Consider the following 25,573-nt stretch of genomic DNA (forward strand, 5'->3'; position numbering starts at 1 on the left):
TTACTGCTTTAATATTTTTGAGTTTATTACCTTTACTACTGCTAAAATGTTTGGCTGTTCCCAAATCTTCTGCATGTGAAATTCTTTGTGGTCTCGTGGTAGGGAGAAGAGAGGCTATCTTCCCGTTACATGCTTTTGATTGTAGTTGTGGTGGGTAAGAACTGCAACCCCTAAGCAAAATTCTAATTCCTGTGGGAGCTTTAGCTTCCAATTTGTGGTCCACTGGCCTTTCACTACTAACCCTTCATATCGCTTTTTTCTCCTTCTTACAGTGACATTCAAGGAAGGACTCTGGTGGGCGTTATTTTTCCTAAAAGCAAACTAGTTTGTAAAAAAAAAAAAATACATATATATATATATATATATATATATTTTAAAAGCTGGTAATAAAATAATTGAAATTTGGAAATATACTTACAAATTTTTCCTTCTTTTTCTAATTTTTTCAAATGAAGTGAGACATTATGTTCAGCCATTTTATGTAAATGCTCAGGAATATTCTAAAAGAAAAAATGAGGGTGAAAGAAGACATTTCTTTTTTTAAAAAAGAATGAGTTAATCTTGTTGAAATTATTAAAACATGGAAGAAAAGGAAAACTTTAACTTAAATACATTTTTATATAGGAATAATCAAAGTGATTTCACTTTGTATATGTCTTGCTTTAGGCCACTCTATTTTTATCTATATACATATACATAAAATAGACTGTAAGATCTATAAGGACAGTATCAGCATTGGTTTTGTTCATTACTATATACCCAGTGCTTAGCAATGCTTAGCACATAGTGGGAACTCCGTATTTTATGAATGAATAAATAAATAGCTGTAAAAATTATTCTAGAGTTTTGATGGTACTATGGACAATTGGCCCTATGGTTTACTTATTATGTTACATGATAATATCCTTGTACATTTCCCTTGGTTATCCTATCTCTGTCATCCTTTAGTTTTCATCTGGAAACTTCCTTAGACTTCTCTTAAACTTCATGTTTACTTACATTGAGTTGTATTGTTGACTCACTTCTTACTCAACCAACTTAACACAGCAACATCACACATTATTGTTCCCCAAATATAAACTTCCAAAACCAAGCCCTCTCTTAAGCTCCATTACCATATACTATATCCATCACTGTGATCTTCTAGATCTAATTATGTGACTCCTCTGCCTAAGATCCTTCAGTGGTCATGCCCAGGTTATTGGCTAATGCCCATATTTTTTAGGATGGCAGTCAAGGCTACCATGATCTGATCATGTCTGTCTTTCTTGCTTCATTTCCTGAGACTCCTTTCCTGCCCATCCACATGTGCATTCTGTGCTCCTGTCATATGCAATCTCTTTGTGGGTTTTCAAACATATACAATATACATATACAATTCTCTTTTATTACTTGCAAAGCATGTTTTTCCTTCTGTCTACAATGACGTCCTCCTGTACTCTGGCTTGGAAAATTCTTGGAAATGGCTTCTTCAAAACTGGTTAAATAACTAAGTTTTTAAAGCTTTTCCAGACAAGCCTCGGTACCCTGCATCTTCCATCAGGTGAAATTTATTCCTCTTTCTTTTATGCTCTGATATACTGTGTAAAAGTCTTATAGGAAGCCTGGTATGATAGAAAAAACAAGACTTGAGTATCTGACATCTCACTTTTGAGTATGTGCTACCTGTTAGTTGTGTGCCTTTGGAAGTTACTTAGCTCACACTTTTTAAAAGTCTATTACATTGGAATAATTGTATCTTTATGTATTAAAAATTCAAGGCATATGAATTAAGGGCCTCAAATTACATTTGTAAGTGTAAACCAATGAGTACAGAGTCTACCACACAATAAGGTGCTCAAAAATGATTAATTCGGTATTATAAGCATCTGTTGAACATGTCTGTTTTCAATAAACTATGAGTCCTTTGGGGTAGGGATGTATGTCATCTTTGTGTCTCAGTACCTAGTCTACTGTGTGGCATACAAAAGGCATCCAGTAAATATTGAATGAATAAATCTCTCTAGAATACCTATGCCATTCTATACATAACAGGTATGTGACACATTTTTACAGTGAATACAGTGACTACACCTCTAAATGCAGAATCATCATTTTGAAGGGATGGACAATTGCTTGATGACTCATCTGGGAGGGTGATTCCAGAGTTCTGTTGTCAGTACTTAAGTTAGGAATAAAAATCCCAATGTACCAATGTATAGTCTAGTGTGGCTATATTCTATTATTATGAGGAAAGGAGCTCTTTCACAGAATTTAAATATTTATATTACCCTTTTGCCAATGGCATTTTTTTTATCTTTAGCTGTTTTAACCTAAGCACACTGAGTATATGATTGTTTTTTGATCACTTGGGCCAATGGAACATTAAATTTCTTTACTAATTATAATTGTCCCCAGGTACTTTTCACTCTCATGTATCTTATGGCTATACAGTTTGTAGTAGTGGGAGGTGTTTTTTGTAGTGGGAGGTTTTTTTTTTTTTTTAGTTTATTTATTTATTTTTTAGTAATCTCTGAACCCAACATGGGGCTTGAACTCATGACCCTGAGATCAAGAGTCAGCACACTCTTCTGCCTGAGCCAGCCAGGTGCTCCAGTAGTGGCAATTTTTAAACCCAGGTAATCTTTGCTGAAAATGGAATTATACTAATTGATTGCCTCACAGTGCTGTTATATATGTAGTCAGAGGCCACTGAAGTGAGAGCACTTTTTTCTCTACATTGTAAGTTATTCTAGCCATGTTCTTTTATATGTACTTTCTCCTCCTTCTCTCTCGTTAGGCATTGCTACTACTTTCTACTGCTATTAACCTAGTATGTCACTAGCAGATCACCCTTCTCACTTGCTATGAGCTAGGACACCAATTATCAAGATGGCTACAATAATACATAAATCATTACAAAACTTAATCATTAGGGTGTTGATAATAGTCTCTCCTACAAGATGAAGTATGTACGGTTTAATGATAGCTTGGAATGTTTCTTTTGGGTTCCCCAGGTCCGTTTCTATTTGTTTAACTTCTGTGTTCTAGAAAGTTGAGATTGCTGATCTTGAATTTATATAAGCAGCACTACTTATAAAATTAATAGACTTATTCTGTTCTAGATTGTGTTAAGTTTACCATATCTATAGTCTATTATAAAGATTATTCTAATAAAACCATTGCTATGTACAAATAAGATAAATGAAAATTACCTTGTAAATGTTTTTTACAAGCTCCATTACTGTAAATGATTTTTCAAAATTGTCACGAAACAATGTAAGAATTTGCTGTTCTCGGATATTTCTGTGAGAAATGTATTCTAGAATTTTAGCTTCAGCGTTACGGATTACTGGGCCATGTCCTGAATTAGAATTATAAAAATTATTTCAACCAGATAAAAAATATCAAGTACAAATGAAGTTAATTTGTTCTATTTAACCATAATTCATATGATGTACTGAAAAAGCACACTAAGTATATTAACAAATAGGAATTACCTGGAAAACCATACAGATAGAAGATTTAAAAATTATACTCAATGCCAAAAAAAACAGATAATTATATCAAAATCTGTATGGAATATTATTATATATATTAAAAATAAACAATAAACATTTAACAATAAAAACAGCATCCACAAGAGTAAGGATCGGTAACATTTATAGAGTGCTCATTATTTGCCAGGCACTTTTCGAAAGGTTTAATATATATTATTCTTAGAAGAGTCCGATGAGGTAGCAACTATTATTATCCCTTCTTTATATTCAAAGCAGAAGCTGAGATATGGGGGGGTGGCAGATAACTTGCACACAGTTACACAGTGAAGAAGAGATGGAGCTGAAGGGCTGACTTGAGAGCTCTTAATCAATCACTCTATGCTCTTAACCACTGTGTCACACTTAATGTAAGAGATTGAAAAGGGGAATGTAAAAAGTAGCGTTATGTGACTAAGATCTATTAAAAATTCACAAGAACCGCAGTAGAACTTTAAGAATCTTACGTATAAGCTAGTAATTCAGAAATGTCGACAACCCAGATTAGGTTATATTAAAATCTAGTTGCTCTTTAAGACAGTACAAATGAATTTATGACACGAGTCTGCAAGAGGGGTATTTAAAATTTTTGAGAACAAAATATTCAGAGGCGGTCTCACCTGTTATCAAGTAAAGAGCATGGGCTTTGGTTAGAATATTGACAATCATTTACTTGTATGGGGCCATGAGGGTCTGAATCCCTGAGCTTGTTTCTTCAGCTGGGCAGTAAAGTGAAGTAAAGCTACCTGCTTCACTGGGTTTTTGTTTTTTGTTTTGTTTTGTTTTTAAAGTTTTTTATGTATATATTTGATAGAGAGAGACACAGTGAGAGTGGAAACACAAGCAGGGGGAGCCGGAGAGGGAGAAGCAGCCTTCCTGCCAAGCAGGGAGCCCAGTGTGGGGTTCGATTCCAGGACCCTGGGGTCATAACCTGAGCCGAAGGCAGACACTAAATCAGCTGAGCCACCCAGGCACCCCGTCACTGGGTTTTTGTGAAGACAACACAGTATAGGTCCCTGCACAGCACTGGCCAGGCTCTCATATATGGTGGCTGTGGCTATAGGACACAATTTACATATAAGCTCCTGCTGTGTCAGGAATCCGGTTTAAGGATTCATTAAAGCAAACACTCTAAGAACCATTACTAGGTAGCCTCTCATTAGCTTTGCTTCATTCAGTGTGAGTGAAACATATACTCTCTTCTCTTTAAAAACAGCTGTCAGCTTCCATTCCTCTTGTGTCATAATACGAATTCAAATGCCCATGTTTCCGATTCTCTCGGCAAGAGAAACTCATGAGAGAATATAAGGGTACTGACAATACTCTATTTACAGATCTTTCTGTGACTCTGGTTAGGAACAAGTTAGAAGGACTTAAAAAATTAGGTGACCTAGTTTCTTCTTCCTTCTGGGCCCTCTTGTTGAGTCTTATTATCTTTCTCCACTTTTAGGATGGAAGGGAGATTCATGCTGCAGAGCAGTGTGCGACAGCTGAGACACTAAAACAGGTTTCTTTTTCTGGAGAAGTGAAATTAATATAGCTTTAGAGTTGACATAGAAGCTACAGATATTTCAGTAGTGTGAGTTAAAGAAACTGAAGCTTAGAGTTCATGGCTAAAATGTGGCCTGCGACAGAAATCTAATAATTAACAAAAGTGAAGATACCAAAAGATAAATTTATTTCTTTTGTTTAACAGTTCTATTAATAGCTTTAAGGGTATTAAAAAATAAACCTTGTATCTTTATAAAGTAATTAATGTAACTCTCAGCCTTTTTAAAAAAGATTTTAGTTACTTAATTTAGATAGAGAGGGAGCATGTTGAGTGCAGGGGCTGGGGGAGGGATGGAGGTGGAAGGAGAGAATCTCAAGCCCATTCCCCACTGAGCCCAGAGCCCAATGGATAGCTGGATGCGGGGCTGGATTGCACGACCCTGAGATTATGACCTGAGCCATGAGCTGAAGACGAGAGTCAGTCACCCAATCGACTGAGCCACCCAGGTACCCCAACTCTCTAGCTTTTTTAATTGCATGGCTAGTTAAGATTTAGGGGCATAATAAAGCATAAAAAGAATTGCTTTATGGGTATCTCTTCTAACTCTGAAAACATATAAAACACACACATAGACAAATCAAAATGAACCTTCTTCATCATTTCACACAAATGGTTTGCTAGATTTAAGCAACTACCCACCTGGATATATGATATTAGCTTTGATCTTTAATAGCTCTTTTAGGGAGTTCATATAATCATAGAGGTCTTCAAATACAGTTGTTCCTTCCCCTAGGATGCAATCTCCAGAAAAGATAGCATTCTCCTCTTCTAAAAGTAGAGCCATATGATCATCAGTGTGGCCAGGTGTGTATATAACCCTGGTTAAAAGAAAACGAAGAAATAGCAGCAATTAGAAACTCTTAGGCTTAGAAGAAATTATTCTCCAGCCTTATCTCTGGATAAGACACAAGACAGCCTAATCTCAGGGCAGGGAGGTTGGTGTGGGTCCTGGAGCCTGGGGCTGTGTTTGGCCTGGGGTTCAGATCTCAGATCTCAGGGCTGGGTAAAAAGCTCCCTTTTCTCTTGTGGCCCACTGAAAATTATCATCAGAAAATTCTCTGCTTTAAATCAGATTTCCCACTCTGAAGTATAAATTTAATACTTTTCCCTTTTTTAAAAATTTTATAAATAATAAGCATGCACCAATTACAGCAAATGTTGAAAATAGAAAGGAAACTACTTAAAGGAGATATGAAGTCACAATCATTCCACTACTCAGAGACAGTGCTTTTATTATTAAAAAACATTTTGTTTTTTTTTCAATTTCCTTTGCATAGATGTTTATTTTACAATATACTTTGTGGTGAGACTTTGAGAAAAAAGCACTTTCCTAAGTTGCTGTTGGGAGAGAAAAATGTATAGTATAACACATATGGAGGGGAATTTGGCATTTCTAGCAAAATTACATAACCCTTTGACCCACTGCTCCCATGGCTAAAAATTTACCCTGAGATTACACGTTCACAAGTACAAAAAATATATACAAGTTATTCATTACATTATTTATAAAAACAAAATATTAGGAACAACCTAGATACCTAACCATTGGACAGACACTATGGACACATTGTGATACAACCACACCATGGAATACAATGCAACAGTCATCAAAAAAAAAAAAAAAAAAAAAAAAAAAAAAGGATGAAGATCTCTGTGAACTGATATGGAGTAATTTGCAGGATATATTGTCAAGAGGTAAAAAAAAGTGTGGTTCTTTTCATGCCTCTGCTTTATTGCTGGAGCAGGCTGCAAGCTGTATCTATGTTGCAACCCAACTACCTACCCCCTGACCTTATTAGTCCAGTGTTCCAGGCCACACAAGGCAGGCCTCAGAGCAGGGAGGTTGGTGTGGGTCCTGGAGCCTGGGGCTGTGTTTGGCCTGGGGTTCAGATCTCAGGTCCACAGGCCCCTGTGCTCTGCAGCCACCCTGAGGAGGCTGCATGGCCCTGGGCCAGTCTCTGACATCAATTTTGCTGAATGTGCCACAAAGCAGATCCTTGATTCTGCCAGGGCTATAGACCCTTTGCAGGCAGGCAAGTTCTCCTGGTACCTGCCTCTTTTTGGCCATATCACCAACCACCTTTTAGCCACACAGCCATCCAGACTGAGAAGATCCGGAAACTTGGTGGCCACGTGAGCCACGGCCGCAGCCCCACTGGCCAGCATCTGCGGGGGTAATGCTGGTGGCATGTGTCACCACAGCATCAGTTTCAACACCCATTATCCAGGTTACTTTGGAAAAGCTGGTCTGAGACAGGACCACTTAAAGAGGAACCAGAGCCCAACCAGAGCCCAGCTGTCAACTTTGATAAACTGGGAACCTTGCCGGGTGAGGAGACTCAGGTAAATGCTACCAAAAACAAGATGGAAGCTGCTCCTGTCGCTGATGTAGTGTGGTTCTGGGAAAGGGAAAGCTCCCCAAACAGCCCGTCATCCTGAAGACAGGAAAGCAGAAGAGCTGAGCAGAAAATCCATGGGTGTGTGTAGGAGCTGGGTCCTCAAGCCATGGGGGAGGAGGTTCATTAAATGCTAACCAGAGGGGTGCCTGGGTGGCTCAGTGGGTTACGCCTCTGCCTTTGGCTCGGGTCATGGACTCAGGGTCCTGGGATCGGGCCCCGCATCGGGCTCTCTGCTCGGTGGGGAGCCTACTTCGCCCCTCTCTCTGCCTTCTTGTGATCTCTCTCTCTCTCTCTCTGTGAAATAAATAAATAAATAAATAAAATCTTAAAAAAAAAATGCTAACCAGGGCTTTTCTCTTAAAAAATAAAGCATGAAAGAATGTTTACAGTTGCTATTTTGTCCAAGAAAGGTTGGGGAAATAAAAAGGTATACGTATATATTTCCCAATTTTTGTAAAAAGAAACGGAAGATAAAAAACTAATGAATTACAGCTGCCTATGGGGGCAGGCAGGTGGGTTGTAGGGAACAGATATGCAAGCAAGACTTATCTGATAGTAACTTTTTTTATTAGTTTTAACTTCTGAGCTATGTAAATATATATTCTAAACATAAAACTAAAACTATAAATATGAAAGAAATCAATCTTACCATATACTGGAAAGATAGCACAATCATGCTACTATTAATTCAAATAATTCTGAAATACTAAGATTATACATCTTAAATAGAATGTATCTTAAGGTTAAAAGAAATGGAAAGATACTTTGAATTTTACTTAATAGGTTTATTGTTGGCAGTGTTACTGGTTACTGTGTTTCTGAAACTGTTTTGTGTTTACTGTATGACAATATAAATAATAAACTGGTGTTGAAAAGCAAGGTTTTTACGGTGGGATAAAGAAAAAAATACATAAATGAGGAAATTAAGGTTTTGGGGGTTGTTTCTCATCTGAATTGAGGAATCATTTTGAATTCATCATTTCATTTTTTTCCTTAACTCTATGAAAAGCCCCGAAGTAATGACACTCCACTAGTCTTGAGCATGCCTGACACTTAGTTCTGGATGGAACTGAAATACCATTTCCCACTCAAAGAAACCAGGGCTTCTTGCAGACGTGGTTGGCTCCAGGTCTGGGACAGGGAAAGTAAACTGTGATATGGAGACTTTTTTTTTTTTTTTTTTGATTAAACCTATTGATGAAAGTATTCAATATTACATGAAAATAATTCCAAGAGGCATATTTCCACAACTATAAGAATATGTAAGTGTGGGTGTGCTTGTATCTTATGGACAATCTTACGAACAGACAATGCATTTACATACAATACAATACATACAATGCGTTTACAAACAGACCCCCAATCTTTTTTAATCTACAGAAACTCACTTGGAGAACCACCCTTTTTCAGAGTCTGCAGACTGTCTTATTCTTTGATGGGTTCGGAGTGTACCCTCAATTTGTCCCTCTACCCCCTACTCCAGAACTCAGTAATGGTTTTCTTTGATAACCAAGGCAACAGATTTCTTAAATTAGGGGATCAGAAATTCTAATTCTCCAGTCACCTGGGTAGCTAATGCTTTAATCTGCATAAAAACGGTGTTAAAATTCACTTCACATAGGCAGGAGGAAAAAAGGAGATGACATCAGAGATGCTTTGCTAAAGATCAGAGGAACTGCAGCTGTGGCCTTCCCATTCATCAGGTGGCAATTTATCTAGTTCTGCCACTTCTGTGATAGAGTAGACTTTATAAAGATGGCTCTCTAAGGAGATTTAGAACAGTCAACAAAAGCTGTCAGACTGGCTTTTCTTTGAGAAATGGAACTCAGGTCACTAGAAAATTCTTGAAGGTTATATTCAGAATCAAATCCTACTGAAAAACCTGCTTCCTACTTTTTAACCAAAGGGTTCTTGGTGGGTATTGTCCCCATCTCTAATGTATTCCCCCCGCCCCAAATTGGCAAGCAGACCAGATCAACTGGACATCAAATACTTGAGAACTTAAGTAGATTTTACCTTCTGTTTATGGAACTTTTGCTTAATGATGAACTTTTGCTTGTTAATATTTAAAACAATTGGGTTTTACTTACTTGATAAAAATGGAAATAGGAAGCATCGTCATCAGCAAACGAAATGTTTTATTCAGATTCTAGCATAATTATAATTTATTTTTGTGAAAACGTTATTTACTAAATTATTTTTTAAAAGATTTATTTTAGAAAGACACACACACAGAAACAGAGACAGAGTGGGGAGGGGCAGAGGGAAGAGGAGAGAGAGCCTTAAGCAGACCCCACACTGAGTGCAGATCCTGAGGTAGGGCTCAAGCTCATGGCTCTGAGATCGTGACCTGAGCTGAAACTAAGAGTTGGATGCTTAACCAACTGAGACACCCAGGCACCCTTGTTGTTTCTTGATCTGAAAGCTGCTCATATGATTTGTTCAGTTTATAACAATATACCATGTTGCACATGGATGATATACACTTTTCTTTTTGTATATGTTAATAAAAAGCTTAAAATAGGGGGCACCTAGATGTCTCAGTTGTTAAGCATCTGCCTTCAGCTCAGGTCATGATCCCAGGGTCCTGGGATCGAGCCCCACACTGGGTTCTCTACCCAGCGAGTAGCATGCTACTCCCTCTCCCACTCTCTCTGCTTGTGTTCCCTTTCTTACCATCTCTCTCTCTGTCAAATAAATGAATGAAATCTTAAAAAAAAAAAGCTTAAAATAGGGGAGTTTGGGTGACTCAGTCAGTTAAGCATCTGTCTTTGGCTCAGGTCATGATCCCGGGATCCTGGGATCGAGCCTCACATTGGGATTCCTGCTTAGTGGGGAGACTGCTTGTCCTTCTCCCCCACCTCTCTGCCTCTTCTCCCTGCTGTGTCGCTCTCTTAAAACCTTACAATATATGGTCTGTTTATGGCAGATGGGTGGTAATTAACTACCAAGGGCCAAATGTTCTTAATCTGCAAATTAGGTATAGATCTAATATCCATGATTCTGTGATAATTAATAAACCAGTACTGTGATTCCCAAGACTTTGAGATAGGTCTTTAATGTGTGGTGGGGGAAAAGAATTGTCAAGAATACTCTCTTGTAATGTAATGTTTATTATCTTTTGGTTATCATGAACAAATTACAGGAGACACTATCATATTTCCAACAAGAACATTTTAAGAAAATGGCCCAGAAATTAGTTGGGTTTATAAATTAAATTTACAAATCAAAGGCATATTAGGAAAAAGGGAACACTGGCTTGAAAGGGGGCATGGATACCCAGTTATTTTCTCTTTCTCATTCACTTACTTATACTTATCCACTGCCCTCTTTGTAGATATTTATTACCTGTTGGATAAATATTCAGTATTTCCATATGCCAGGGACTGAGGATCTGAAGATGAATCTGGCTTCTGCTGTGTATCAGAGAAAAGCTAGTTTATCATCAAACCTCCTTCCTCTTTCTCCTGGGCATGAAGTTAAACCTTATTTCCCAGCTTCCTTATAGCCAGGAGTGAATGAATTTATTTATGACTGAATTTATAGCCAATGTAACAGAAGGTCTGGTCTATGAAAGCCTCCCATGAAAGATCCCTTCCATGCTTCTTCTCTGCCACCCCCTGGACTGACTGAGGTGAACAAAGCAACCTTGAAACCAACTCTTGAGGATGGTGGATTCACAAGATGGAAGGTGTTTGAAATATTCCTGCAGGGGGGCCACTTGATAATCAGGAATCCTTCCTGGACGTTATATGACTGAGAAGAAAACTTATTTCATGTATGAACCATGATATATTTGGGGGTCGGTTTGCTACAGCGACTGGCATTAACTAATACTGTGAACCTAAGGGGTTGATGACCTTTTATGGAGATACCTACTTATACAAAAATTACAATAAAACTTAATCAGTGCTATGATAAAATAATGTTAAGTTATATGAAAGTAAGAGAGGAAAGGGGCGCCTGGTGGCTCAGTTGGTTAAGCATCTGCCTTTGGCTCAGGTCATGATCCTGGGATCCTGGGATCAAGACCTGCATCAGGCTCCCTGCTCACCAGGGAGTCTGCTTCTCCCTCCCCCTCTGCCTCTCCCCATGGCTTGTCCTCTCTCTCGCTCACTCGCTCTGTCTCTCAAAAAAAAAAAAAAAAAAAAGTCAGAGGAGGGAGCAGTTAATTCTGCCCAGAAAGGGTTCCTGAAATAAGTAACTTGCGAACTGAAGTCTGAAGAATGAATAGTAAGTATTTATGAGGGAGACAAGTAGGGGGAAAGCAGTGATGCATACCTGGTAAAGGGGAAGGCATGAGCAAAGGCATGAACATACATAATGTGTCCAGGTATCTGGATATGGTTAATTGTATTTGCAATGGCAGTGGTAGGAACTTAGACCAGAAAAGTGGTTTGGGGCTAGACAGTGACATGGTAAGGAGAATAAACATGATCTCATATGCACTAAGAATTACTCAAGGTTTCAAGTGACATTGGGTATGAAGGGTAGTTTGGAAAGGGGAGCCTGGAGACAGGAATACTAAATAAGAAGTAGTGGCAGTGGACATGAAGAAAAAGGGACAGCATGGGCAAATATTTTTAAGGTAAAATCTAACACGATAAGATGTGGTGGGTGGGGAAAGGGGGAGTGATAAAGAGGAACTGGAGCCAGCTTCTATCTTAGAAGAAAAAATAAAATCTTAAGTGCTGAGAGCAGTAGGTGTTCTGAAGTCAGAAAGCAAGTAGACTGGGGGACAGAGGAGAACCCTAAGTAGTTCAGTTTTAAAATTACTGAGTATGAAACAACTTTTCGACCTGATTTAGGTCATGGGGGATTATGGGGCTGACCTAAAATGTATTTACTTTAGGTATGGGTCATCTTTTGAAATTGAGAGCATGAGAAAGTCCTGAATTTAATTGATGAGTAGAGCCCTAAACCATTCCCAGCAGGAAATACTAATCTATTTCTTAATTTAAATTTTATTAAAAAACTGGTAATCATGTAACTGAAACAAATAACTTAAAAAGGGTGGATAGAATGAAAACTCTTTCTTTTCTCCTATTTCTCAAGCAACCTGGTGTTTCTTCCCAGAGTAACCTAACAATGTTATCAGATCTTCTATATCCTTCCCGGGATGTTCCTCACTCATATAAGCAAAAATTCAGAAATCTTCCTTTATTCCCTTTTTATAAGACACATACATAACCCTCCCCCTTCCCTGATTAAAGGACATTTACTGACCTGAGAGTGGCACCTTCAGTTTTTATCACATCTCCGTCTCGCAGATAAACATATTGTTGCTTTCCATCTCCTATAATTTCTTCTCTCGGAGGATTCCGTGGGAGTTTTTTAATGCAATATGATGTGTCTAGTAACAAAACAGATGAAATATATTAAGTCATACTCTAAATGATAATTCAGCCTTTTAAGAGATGAACTTTCTTTCCTAATGTTTTTCCTGTATTTGGTTTTTGCAGTAATTTCTTAAGCTATTTCTCTACCCCATTAATTTATTTCAGCCATTTTTATTCTTTCTTGTTTCAAACTCCTTCCTTTTGTAACACTGTTGCTTAATTCATGATTTTGTTCTTCTTTATGTCTGCAGTCTTCCTATTAGTTCAATTTTGCACTTTTGTCATTTCATGTTTCATATCTGATTTCATTAAAAGTATACTCTTTAAATTCTTCAATGAAAACAAAAAAAATAAGAGATCAAATTTTCATAGAGCTAACTGTGAATGATTGCAAAAAATATTAACATTAAGAGACAAGAGAAAATGGGATGGATTATAGCAGCCTATCTCTGGGATTTGAACCATTTTTTTCTACCTCAACAAAAGAGCTTTTTATTCTCTCAGGCACTTCTAGGTCTACATAAAGGCCTTTGTGATTTTCTAATCACTCTTATTTTATATGAAAGTTTGAAAGTAGTTCTTCATAATCATAATCATGTACTCCTAATTTTTAATTTAAAGATATAGCTTAGGTGTCCATAGCTTAGGTACTTTGATATCAAGATGGGTGTTGAAGAGGCAGCAATACAGAACCGAGGAATGTTATTCTGTCTAATCTTAGCATATAGCAAAAGAAGTCATGGCATCATGGCAGTACTTAGTAACAAAATGATGATAACATGGTGTTCTTTCTGTAATTGCTGAAAGAAAGCCCCAAACCCAGGACTGAGATATTACATCATTAAAATAAATTTAACCCATACTACCTCTCACTGACACAAAGAAAATCAATTAACCAATCAACAGCTGGGTGCCAAGTATACTATATATAGTGATTACAAGCACTGTGACATTGAAGTGCTTAAAAACTATCACAGTTGGGGAAATAAAACTTACAGATAAGAAATAATTAGAGAGCTATACTCAGTACCATTTAATGTATGCTAAATGGGCATTTCAGCTAATAAAAGCAATAGTTTAGAGAAAGGAAAACAATTAGGAAAAAATTCACAAATATGACAGAACTTGAAATGTGGCTAACAAGATGAATGATTTGGGAAAAGGTACAGAGAATGATTTATAGGCAAGGGAAAAGTATTAGGAAAAGCATAGAAATGACAATGAGCATGGCAGATGTGCAACAATGTATGCTACCAACTTGTCTAATGCAAAACACTGGCTAAGACATGGAAATAAAGACATGGATATTAGATGAGCTCAGATCATGGAAGGCCTTAAATTGCCTTTCACAGAAAAGAGGAATTTAAACTCTACCATATGTGTGCCACTGTACTCTCTTTAGAAAGAAAACCAAATAGTGTTAACTGATCAATACGGCAGCTCTAGGTGGGACACTGGAGGGTGAGAGATCAGAAAGACCAGGAGGGGATGACTTGTTAATAACCCAGCTGGAAGAATGTGAGTATTAGAACTAAGGTGACAGCAACGAAACTTGGGAGAAAAAGACATTCAGAGAAAAACTCATAAGGCACAGAAGTCAGGCTAGTATAGGAGATAAGGAGATAGAAATATTGCAAATATAATAAAAATAAAACACACTGGGACTAGACCTACTCTCTCCAGCCCAAACTCTATTATTTTATATCTTAGAGGCTGAAGCAAAAAATAATATATGCTATTCTGGGAAATGGCATTACATAATAAGGCTGTCTTCATTCTGGAATGAGATGGGGAGGTTTTTCGGTATGTGTTTATTTTTAATCCGTATAATTTTGTCTTTCAGGAAAGAAGGAGAGGTATTATATTTCTAGTTATGTGAGACCTCTGGCACACAATCCTTCCAAAAAACTCACCATTATCTCGAAATTACAAAACAAATGTCATACTATGAAATAACTTTGTGTCAGTTTTTAAAGTTATGTACAAACATGAAAACACACACATCCTACTCACAATAACAATCTGTCTAGGCAGGATGGAGAAGGGCATGCTGAAAGCAATCATATAATAATTGTTATATTTAAGAAAAGCTTATGGAGATATAACACAATATTATAAAATTCATCCTTTCAAAGAGTACAATTCAGTGTTTTAAAAATATATCCAAAGAGCTGTATAACTATCATCACTATCTAATTTTATAACATTTTCAAAATCCCTCAAAAAACCCCTTTACCCAACTGTAGTCACTCCCTATTCACTCCTCCTACCAGCCCCTGGCAATCACTTATCTACTTTCTGTCTCTATCATATGACTATTTTAACAGTAGAAAATCTTTCTTGTTAAAGATTTGAATAATGGGTTATAACATCATTGTTAATGCTAATTATGGGAGCTGATGCAAACACATGATATTATAATACTTTCTAATGAAAACACAATCTAACTGAGAGGCATAGAAGCAAACAGTTGACTCTTAAGACCGGGATGGGAAATATATGGCAAAGACCCAACTTCAGCAGCAAAATAAATCACATATTTATCAGGTCACAAAATATATTTTATAAGATTTACTCAAAAAGAAGCCAAAACACTGGGGCAGCCTGGGGCTATATAGTTCTCATGTCTAGTAAAATTGTGGCTTCCTGCCAGCCACTGGGAGTTCTAGAATTATACACTGATTGTATCTTAAATGTTTGAAAGCAAGATTGCTGTATCTTTTCAAAGGAATCTTAGAAATGACATTTGTAATTTTGGTGTTGCCAGTAAAACCACAGGTTGTTAGCATCATAAAGCAGCTGACAAATTTCTGCCATACTAATAATTAACTGAAGTAGTAAAATGATATGGAGCAAAGAAAATAGTAGAACAAAATGGAACAAGAATGCTAGCAATTAAGGGTTTAGAGAATGAAGAAATACATGGACTCTTGAGGGGAGATTCTGAAAGGTACCTCTGAACTGTTTCAGTGCTGGGCAACTCAAGGTCTACATCCAGCTGGTCTAGCTTCAATACAGTTCAGAATGAAAGTTGATGAGCTAGTTTTCAAAGTATTAAAATTTTAGTGGCTACGAGGAAAATCGCCTTTATCTTCTTTAAATCATAATCTATTATGCAAATATTCATTATTTTGTATGGAGCAAAAAATGATTTAAAAATTTTAAAAAAGATTTTTTTTTATTTTTGAGAGAGAGACAGTGAGTGTGCATGTGCGTGTGCACATGCAGGGGGAGGGGCCGCGGGAGGAGAGAATCTCAAGCAGATTCTTCACTGAGCATGGAGCCTAACACAGTGCTGGATCTCATGATCCTGAGATCATGACCTGAGCTGAAATCAAGAGTCAGATGCTTAACCAACTGAACCACTCATGTACTCCTAATTTTTAATTTAAAGATAGAGCTTAGGTGTCCATTAACAGATGAATGGATAAACAAATCCTGGTATAGTCCTCCCATGGATTACCACTTGGCAATAATGGAAAAACCTACTGATACTGAAACATAGGTGATCTCAAAAACATGACGCTGTGTGAAAGAAGCCAGATAGTGATTCTGTATGCTTCCATTATGTGGTATTTTAGAATAGGCAAAATTAATATAGTGAAATAAAGCAGATCAGTGGTTGCTAGAGGGGGAATCATTGCAGACAGGCAGGAGGAGACCTCTTTTTGGGGTCATGAGAGTATTCTTTATGTTGACTAGATTGGTCACAAAGATGTTTATCAAACTATATTCTTAAAATGGCTAAATTTTATGTATACAAATTCAAGGTCAATAAAGTTGATTTATGAAGGAGAAAAAGTAGGCCATAAACATTTAAAATGTTTAACATTAATATTTAATTTAACATTAAATTAAAACTCATGCTAAAAAATTTGGCCAAAGCTAGTCAAGAACCTTCAGCATAGTTTTTTTTTAAATTTTAATTTTTTATAAACATATAATATATTTTTATCCCCAGGGGTACAGGTCTGTGAATCACCAGGTTTACACACTTCACAGCACTCATCATAGCACATACCCTCCCCAATGTCCATAACCCCACCCCCTTTCTCCCAATCCCCCTCCCCCTAGCAACCCTCAGTTTGTTTTGTGAGATTAAGAGTCACTTATGGGATGCCTGGGTGGCTCAGTTGGTTAAGCAGCTGCCTTAGGCTCAGGTCATGATCCTAGCATCCTGGGATCGAGTCCCACATCAGGCTCCTTGCTCGGCGGGGAGCCTTCTTCTCCCTCTGCCTCTGCCTACCACTCTGTCTCTCTGTGCTAGCATGCTCTCTTTCTCTCTCTCTCTCTCTGACAAATAAATAAATAAAATATTAAAAAAAAAAGTCACTTATGGTTTGTCTCCCTCCCAATCCCATCTTGTTTCATTTATTCTTCTCCTACCCCCTTAACCCCCCATGTTGCATCTCTACTTCCTCATATCATATGAGATCATATGATAATTGTCTAGCATAGTTTTTTTAATTCACAAAATGTAATGGGTAGATAGACAAGAGAAAGGTGAGGAGACGTTAGACTGAAAGATGGTTTCTTGTGGCATACAGTCCTCTAGGATTGTACAAAAGGAGGCTAGAGGATAACAAAGTGAGGTTAAAGCATTTTTTTTAATGGGCAGCCTGGTGATCTGGGGTGCTTTGGTTGATAACACCTTGGTGTCCTAATTGTAGTCTCAAGTCCTAAAAAAAAGACATTTAAAAATATTTAAAAACATAAGATGAATGTGTATGTATGTCCCTTCTGTGAATGAATGTTCCTGACCCTCCTGTCCTTCATTTGCCCTGAACTTGCCAAGTATACCCCAATTCCAGTAGCTCTGCTCCTGCAATGTCTTCAGTCTGGCATAGGCTCCTCTCAGATACCTGTATAGCTTTCTCCCTCTCCCTAGCCACCTTAGATACAAGCTACTGCCTTCTGTCACTTTATTTTCTCTCCCCTTTTTCTTCACTTAGCTTTATTTTTCTTCATAGCACCTATCACCTCTGACCTATTATTTATTTACCATTTACCTTCCCTACTAAAATGCAAGCTTCAGGAGAGCAGAGTCTTTGTTTTGTGCACTGCCACATCCCTTGCACCAAGAACAGGGCCTGGGCAAGAATGGTCACTTGAATTTGTTAAAGGAAGGAAGGAAGGAATTGATGTGTGTGATTGTGAGATGGGGGTAAAAGGACCAAGATGGTAAAGTGTCAGAACTTTCAGGGATGGAGAACTGTCAATACAATGATCTTTCCCCAGGATTTTCGTGTATCATAGTAATTGCCTTAAAGTTATAGAAGACCTGAGATCATGTTTAGAGTGTGGACAGTAATAGAAGCTACCTCACAGACCCATGTAGTGTTTATCACAGTGCTTGGCACATAGTAAATGCTCAAGAGTGGTTAGTTAGTATTAACTCTGAAGCAGCAACTGTCATTATTACTACTACATACAAAATCCACTAACATTCTCCCCTGGGAAAAGGGGAAAATTAAGAGGGATGAGAGTTTTGAAATAGAAAATAGGACTTTTCTTTTCCTCTTTTGTTAAAATTGGGGGCAGTATCAAAAGTATATTAATTTCTAAAAGTACCATTAAGTATATGAGGTATTCAGTAAATGACTGACCGGCTTACTTAGTTCTGTAACAGAAATAAATATTCTGAGAACATAGTTTTTCTCAAAGAGCTTAATTAATGTTTTCTGTTTACCATTATCGATGCTTTTACAAATATCTCCTATGCCTCCAGTATGATCATGGTGCCAATGAGTCACTATGATTTCCTGGATTGTTGTGTTAAATTCAGTCAGAGCCTGCTTTAAACAGCTGATATATTCTGGAATTGCTGGTTCTCCAGTGTCAATGAGGATTCTCCTGAAAATTAAATGGACGGTAATCACACAATTGGAACACAGAATTAATAGAAGCATATTTCTCACACAGATAATTCCCATTACATTTAAGAAACTGCTTAAATTGCTTGGCTTTCAACCTGCTTGAAAACCAGCTATATGACATTTTGCCCTAACTATTGTAATCTCACTGTAAGAAAAGTTCTCTGAAAAAATCTTAGAGCTCCATATAAGTCTGAACTTGGCAAGTTCAAGGCACAATAATATTGAATACTTACATACCACTTAAATATGGCACTACTCCAAAGACCTTACATACTTTAACAATTGTGTTATTCATCACAAATATTTAAAAGAGGTATTTTATTATATAACTTGCCCAAGGTTACTCTGCAAATAAATGGCAAAGCGAGCATTCAAACCTGGGTATTCTGTCTCCAGAATATGTGCTTTTATCCACTCTGCCTTTGAGATCTTTTACAACATATTCAGACGTCTCATAGATATGAAAGAATTAGATTCAGAGGTATTCCTCAAGAAACCTAGTCTTCTGCACTACATGCAAAACTTATCATTAAAGTTTTACATGGCTTCCTTCCACATGAAAATGAAAGGAATAGGGAAGCATGGGGAGATGTCTGAGTTGCTTTATTTCTTTACCTAAACAACCCTATCAGTTATATTTTTCTGCTTGTGGTTCTGAACCTTCTTTATTCTGTTTGCCCTTCCTCACCATTTCATGGGATGATGGTCTTTCTCTATAAAATTTTCCTGATTTTACATATATGTAAATAATATATATAAATATGTATATAAATATAACATATATATGTGTATATATATATAAGCAGGACATCTTCCTCCTCAAGAACCAACTCATAAATTTTTAATTCATGCTGCTTCACAATAGTACCTCCCTAATTCAGGTTGGGGGAGAGAAGGTTAGTCTTGATGAAAAGCCTCAGTCATTCACTCATTAATACATTATTAACTATAAATTATCTACTATGTGCCATGCCTTTCTTGCAAGACAAAAAATCCTGTTTGCATTCTAGTGGAAAGTGGGAAGAGGAATCTATGAGAACAAACAGTAACAGGGACAGATAAACAACATTCTGCAGAACATTCAAATGGGGTAAATATGACCTGAAATATCTGAATGGCTATTTTATATTGGATGGTTTGTTTCCCTAACCCTGTTCCCTGAGATGCACAGCCAAAAAAACCAAACTCTCCTCCAATGGGGGAAGGGTCGGGGTGGAGGTGGGACAATGGCCTTGTGATCCACAGGGTTTTATCTACACCTTAAGTTCCATAGAGCAATGGCTCTACTTTACAAGTACATAGAATTATAACTGCCCCTTCTGGAGAAAGGGAAACTAGATGGATATACTGGCCCACAAATACATTATGAGGTTCTGTAGGCAGTGGATATATATGGAGGTGGTGGTTAAAAAACATTTAGGAGGCACAATCAACAGGATTTTTTTTTAAACAACTGGATCTGGAAGGAAAGGGAAAAAATGATTTTGAGGTTTCTAGGTAAGATGACTGGTGTGTGATTAATTAAGACTATAAACACTGGAGGGAGCAAATTTGAGATAAATATGGTTTGGGTTATGATGAATTTTGATGACGCTGCCAGCCATCTTTCCTTGCTTTTTCTTCATAGCACTTATTACCATGTGACATATTATATATATACTTGTTTATTAATTTTGCCTATCTCCACACCTTCTCACAGCTTACAAATTTAAGTTTGAGGGGAGAAATCTGGTCTGATTTTGCCAGGATCTAGATGGTGGCATGTACTTGATAGTAAATGTTTGTTGGATGAATAAATAAGGTAATGGCTATCTTTCATTTTATTTAATCATCAAAACAATCCCAAAATTTTACTCTCATTGTACAGATGAGGAAACTGAGACCTTGACATGTCAGACATATATGTAATACCGTAACTTGCCTAGACTTACGAATTCCAGCACACCTTTGAACCCACACCTTTCTAACTGCAATGCCCATTTTCTTTGAATATGGGGAATACTTCAGTAGGTTTTGATGGACAACTTTAGGTAATGGGTTCTTAACCTTTTTGATGTTTTGGGCCCCTTTGGCAGTGTGGGCTATGGACTAGTCTCAGAATAATTTTTTTGGAGTGTATAAAATAAAACATGTTAGATTACAAAATAAATCAATTCTATTGAAATAGTTATCAAAATTAAAAAACATTATGCTATAGTGTTACATGTGCTTCTTTACTACCATATAAAGTAACAAGATCAGCATCAAAGCTTAGAATAATCATAACTTCTTTTCTTTTCTTTTTTAAAAATATTTTATTTATTGTTAAGAAAGAGAGAAGGAGTGCGTGTGCATGCACGCACAAGTAGGCAGAGCAGCAGGCAGAGGAAGAGGGAGAAATAGACTCCCCGCTGAGCTAAGCAGGGAGCCCAGCAGACGCTTAACCATTGAGCCACCCAGGTGCCCCAATGATCATAATTTCTAAATGGAGATGAATACACATGCAATTTTGAGATATCTATCATGACTATAATATGCAATGAAAATATTAGAGAAAAAAATCATAGGTACTGCTACTACTACTATGGTTTGTTGTCCATATTTATAATTGAATAAAGGCTAATTTTCAGTTTGAGGTATTTTAATAAGGGCATAATTCAGCCCCTCCCACCCCGCCCCGCTAAGGTGAGACTCCCTGAACTATATCGTTTTTAGGACCATAGAGTTCCAATTAAGAACCCCTGATTCTGGTAGAGGAGGAAGAGAAGAGATGATAAAATCAGGTCTGAGTTACTATGAATGAATTATTATTTGTTGATGTACTCCTAGTAATCTAGAATAGTCCTGGCCACAAAGTAAGCACTCAATATATATATGTTGAATAAGTTTAGTTCAAATTCTAATGAATGATTACCATGTATAAGATACTGTGTTATGTTCATTATAAGATGCAAATCATTAGGTATTTTTCTGAGCACCTACCATGAACCTAGTGTTGTCTGGATGCTATGATGGAAGAAGTGATAACAGTAGCTAACATAATAGTATGCTTTCCATATGCTAGGATTTGTTAAGTGCTTTTGATTAGATTTTTCATTTAAATTTCACTGAATCTTCATAATATCCTTTGAGGTGGATGCTATTCAATTCTCAGTGTACAGATAAAGAACCTGAAGCTTAGATAATCAACTGCCTTGTCTGAAGTCATAAGCTAGGGTTTGGATTTAGGTGACAAGAGTACAGAGTCTTAACTCTAATTACTACATTAGATTGCCTTTCCCTATTAAAAGATAAACTATTTGCCCTCCAGGGAGTTACAGTTTTGGTAATAAAGGTTAAAACTGCAGCTTTTAGAGTTTCTTGAGCAGAAGAGAAACATGGAAATACACTTCAGAAGATCTATTATTTATCCATTCAAATGTTACTGAGTACCTATACACTAGGCATCACACTAGGTTTAGTAATGCTTTAGGGAAAATTCATTTGAAATCCAAATGAATTTCCAAATGAAATTCATTTGGTATTCCCTAAATTCATTTAGGGAAATTCATTTGACACGAAGGAAGTTGGTAAGATCACCTAGGTAGGGAATATAGATGAGAATAGGAGAGACTAAGATTACATCTTAAGGAACTCACACACTTAAAGATCTGGTAAAGAGGTGGATTCCATGAAGGAGATTGAGAAAGAACAGCCAGAGAGGTAAAAGGAAACCAGGAGAATGTGGCATTAGCAAATCAAGGAGGGAATGGTCAACAGTGTCAAAAGATACTGAAGTTCAAATAAAATGGGAATGGAAAAATGCCATTGGATTTGGTGATATAGGAGCCAGCTGTGATCTTAGAACAGTTTTGTGCAGACAGGTGGATACCAATATCTGAACCTCTTACTTGAACCCAGTTAGTATTCATTGCTTGCCATCTGACTTCTACTTTATACAGTAGAGTAGCATTATCTACACACTAACTTACTTATTCTGGCGTGACTATATGGATTCATCCATATATGTATCACATATGAGTGATTCCACTGGCCATTCCAGTGGCCATTCCCATGACTTTATGTGAGTAAAGTGGGAGACCATGAATGTCTTCTCTCAGTTACTTTCAGGTTCTTTATGTCTCTTTTTAGCACAAACACTTTGCTACACTGAATGTGGTTCTAGTGTTTAAAGATAACAGTATGTATTTTTCATACAACATGGCCCCTAAATGCAAGCCAACTTCTTCATCTGGTTTTCAAACAGAACCAGCCATCTGCTTTATTGCTGGAAGAAAAAGCAGGCTGCACCAAACTTCTTGTGATTGTACATGATCTCTAAGTACATGATGTACTTAGATGTACATGATGTACATGATTGTACATGATCTCTAAGTACATGATGTACTTAGATGTACATGATGTACATGATTGTACATGATCTCTAAGAGACTTTTTAGGGCAATTTTGACTATAGTCAATTTTTAGAATAGGTACTGATGTTAGAACTAGTTTAACATGACACACTGAAGAGAGAAGAGAATGCCTATGGACTTCTGGGGTGAGGGAGTCCCAGACAAGACAGACTCCACTCTAAAGTATTTTTTTCCGCTGAATTCTCTATCGTCCTAGATTCTGGAGGCTGCCTAAAATAAAGCTCCTGTACCTACTGGACCCTGCATTGTTTCTTCTGAACCTAACTTCTGCCTGTCTGACTTCAGTACTTCTAGTTCCTTCATTCTGCTCCATCTAAAATTCTGATTTACTGGAAAAAGGCAAATCCAGCAGATACTTCAAGTGGAAACTCCAATTACTACTAAACTGTTTTTTAGAAATCAGTTATGTTAATTTTAACACATCTTGAAATATACAGTTAAATTCTACGCTTAAGGGGAACTGTATTTTATTTTTATTTTGTATTACCTAGGGTATACTAAAGACGAAGCATATAAAATTTTGTTCATGCACATTTGTGAAGTACACCGTATCTTACTCACCACTTAGGCAAAATTACACTAAAATAATGCAGCTGAACAAGAGAAGAATCTTAGAAATACATATAGGTTATTCCATATGCAAAGTAACTTAAATGAGGTTACACAATAGTAACGAAAACTAAAATTAGTCTGCTCCTCTTTCCCAAGAACTACGGGGCTCCTTGGTGTTTCACTCCAGCAATTTGGAAGCATGAAAATCCTGCCCTCTGCCGCTTAGTTAAGAAAAAGGCCTCAGCACAATTAACCACTTTTGTGAAGGGCAAGTTAGACTCTTGAGCAAAACACTAGTGAAAAGTCAGAAGGTGAGCAAAGTAAATGCTTTCTTGGATTTCTAACTCCAGGCGATCCTAATTTCTCAACAGCTTAAACACAGTTTAAAACACTCAACAGCTTAAACATTTAACATTAGGCAAAGCCCATTGGGTTTCAAAAGCTGGTAGTTTTGATTTTTCTCACTATTTCACCCTCATTAGTCATTTCTGAGGTAGGTTACCAGCCGGTATTGCAGCGATTTGGGGGAGGCCTGGAATGGGGGCGTCGGAAGGTGGTCCTCGGTGCGGCTGCCTGGACCGGACTGGACACTGAGCTCCAGGTTGCAGGGCCGCCTTCGCCGAGCAGTCGTCCCAGCCCCAGCTCTGGGCGTCCCGCAGGCCGGGACGTCTGTTAGAGAGGAATAGGGACGTTTACCTGGTGCCGATCCCTACCAAGTAGGTGTTGGTGCCCTGCAGGGTCATGGGTCCCGGGTTACAGCCCAGGACGCGCACCACCCGGCTGGAGAGCCGCTCGATGCGCTGCAAAACAGCCGACATGACCGCCTCTGCAGCCCGCGGCGGCGCAACGACTTGAACACGGAAGCGGCGACTAGGCGGATGCGGAGGACGAGGTGGGGCGGGGCCAGCAGTCGCCCAGGAGGCGCGAGCAGGCGGAGGGGAAATCGCCTGCTGTGCGGGGGGCGGGGCCAGAGGTCACCTGACGCCGCCCGGGCTCCGTAGGCGGAGGCGGGAGCGCAGTCCAGGGCGCGAGGCGTGAGGCGTCTCGAGGCGAGGTTGCGTTCTGCTGGCCGCGCGCCATTTCCTGTCACAACGAGGTGATTTCACAGCAATTTGTGGCGTTCATCCCAGTGGACGAGAGACCGTGTAATCTGGGAAGTCTTGTGGAGCACAGGGCAGGCCGATTTGGGGTTCGTTGCGGAGCACTAAATTCTTGGAAGGAGGGCTTCTTATTTTCAGGCAATGGCAGTGTGTGTGTGTTTTGTGTGTGAGGTAAGAAACCTGTTTGCTTTTTATGATAAATAGGGGCAACTAGTATTTACTTAGTGCTCACTGCCATGCTAAGTCCTTTTTCTAAACACTATCTCACTTAATTCTCCTAAGGACACGAGGAGGAAGACACTTTTAATGTTTGTTCTACAGATGAAACGGGGATTCGGAGACTTGGCGGGGTGCCAGCTGTGTGAACCCAGTTCAGGGTCTGAAGCCGTGTTCCTGGCTGTCTTGCCCCAACACTTGTCCCCCTCTCGTTAGATTCAGGGAGCTTGGGCCTCTCTCCTTCTGCTGTGTTCCTGCCCAGAGACCTAGCTCGGCCTTGAGTTTTGTCCCATTTTCGCTAATGAGGAGCCCTTTTCTAATCTGCTAAGCTTGGACTATCCCAGTATTAACCACCCCTTCCTATTAAAAAAAATTGAGTTACGATTTGCCTAAAAGGAAATGCGCAGATTCTACAATCCATTTCATTGAGTAATGATAGTTGTACGTAAGCTACCGCAAAAGAGATACATACCTTTGTCCCATATCCGCTGTCCCGATTTGTCTTTTTCAAAACACGTAGGAGAATAACACATTAGATGCTTGTGGTTATAAAATTTAGGAAACATATTTTAACACTTTTTTTTGCAGGTGTTTCTGAAGAAGAGACTACCATTTTACAGTATTTGTTTT

The 25,573-nt window shown here is 38.0% G+C and overlaps 1 protein-coding gene and 1 long non-coding RNA gene across 5 annotated transcripts in view; one reads left to right on the forward strand and one right to left on the reverse strand.

Moving 5' to 3' along the window:
- The window catches only part of LACTB2 (lactamase beta 2), a 33,736-nt gene extending 9,183 nt beyond the window's left edge, over nt 1-24,553 (reverse strand). For 2 of the 3 annotated variants that reach the window (XM_059394704.1, XM_059394703.1), the window contains exons 1-6: nt 24,324-24,553; nt 18,495-18,658; nt 12,693-12,819; nt 5,707-5,885; nt 3,195-3,343; nt 419-500 (exon numbers count right to left, since the gene is read on the reverse strand). In XM_059394704.1, coding sequence (XP_059250687.1) covers nt 419-500; nt 3,195-3,343; nt 5,707-5,885; nt 12,693-12,819; nt 18,495-18,658; nt 24,324-24,445 — 823 coding nt within the window. In that variant the 5' untranslated portion in view covers nt 24,446-24,553. Of the gene's footprint in view, nt 1-30; nt 322-418; nt 501-3,194; nt 3,344-5,706; nt 5,886-12,692; nt 12,820-18,494; nt 18,659-24,323 lie in introns of all 3 variants that reach the window. The other variant, XR_009403205.1, reaches the window with a different exon arrangement.
- Nucleotides 1-25,573, forward strand: part of LOC132014076 (uncharacterized) — a 52,632-nt gene that overhangs the window by 20,246 nt on the left and 6,813 nt on the right. Inside the window, exon 1 of one of the 2 annotated variants that reach the window (XR_009403207.1) lies at nt 24,643-24,898. The exons of the other annotated variant lie outside the window; for it this stretch is intronic. This is a non-coding gene — a long non-coding RNA (uncharacterized LOC132014076). Of the gene's footprint in view, nt 1-24,642; nt 24,899-25,573 lie in introns of those variants that run through there. 2 annotated transcript variants of the gene reach the window in all.

The sequence above is a fragment of the Mustela nigripes genome, chromosome 3 (genome assembly GCF_022355385.1).
Source record: "Mustela nigripes isolate SB6536 chromosome 3, MUSNIG.SB6536, whole genome shotgun sequence".
In the NCBI taxonomy this organism is placed as follows: domain Eukaryota; kingdom Metazoa; phylum Chordata; class Mammalia; order Carnivora; family Mustelidae; genus Mustela; species Mustela nigripes.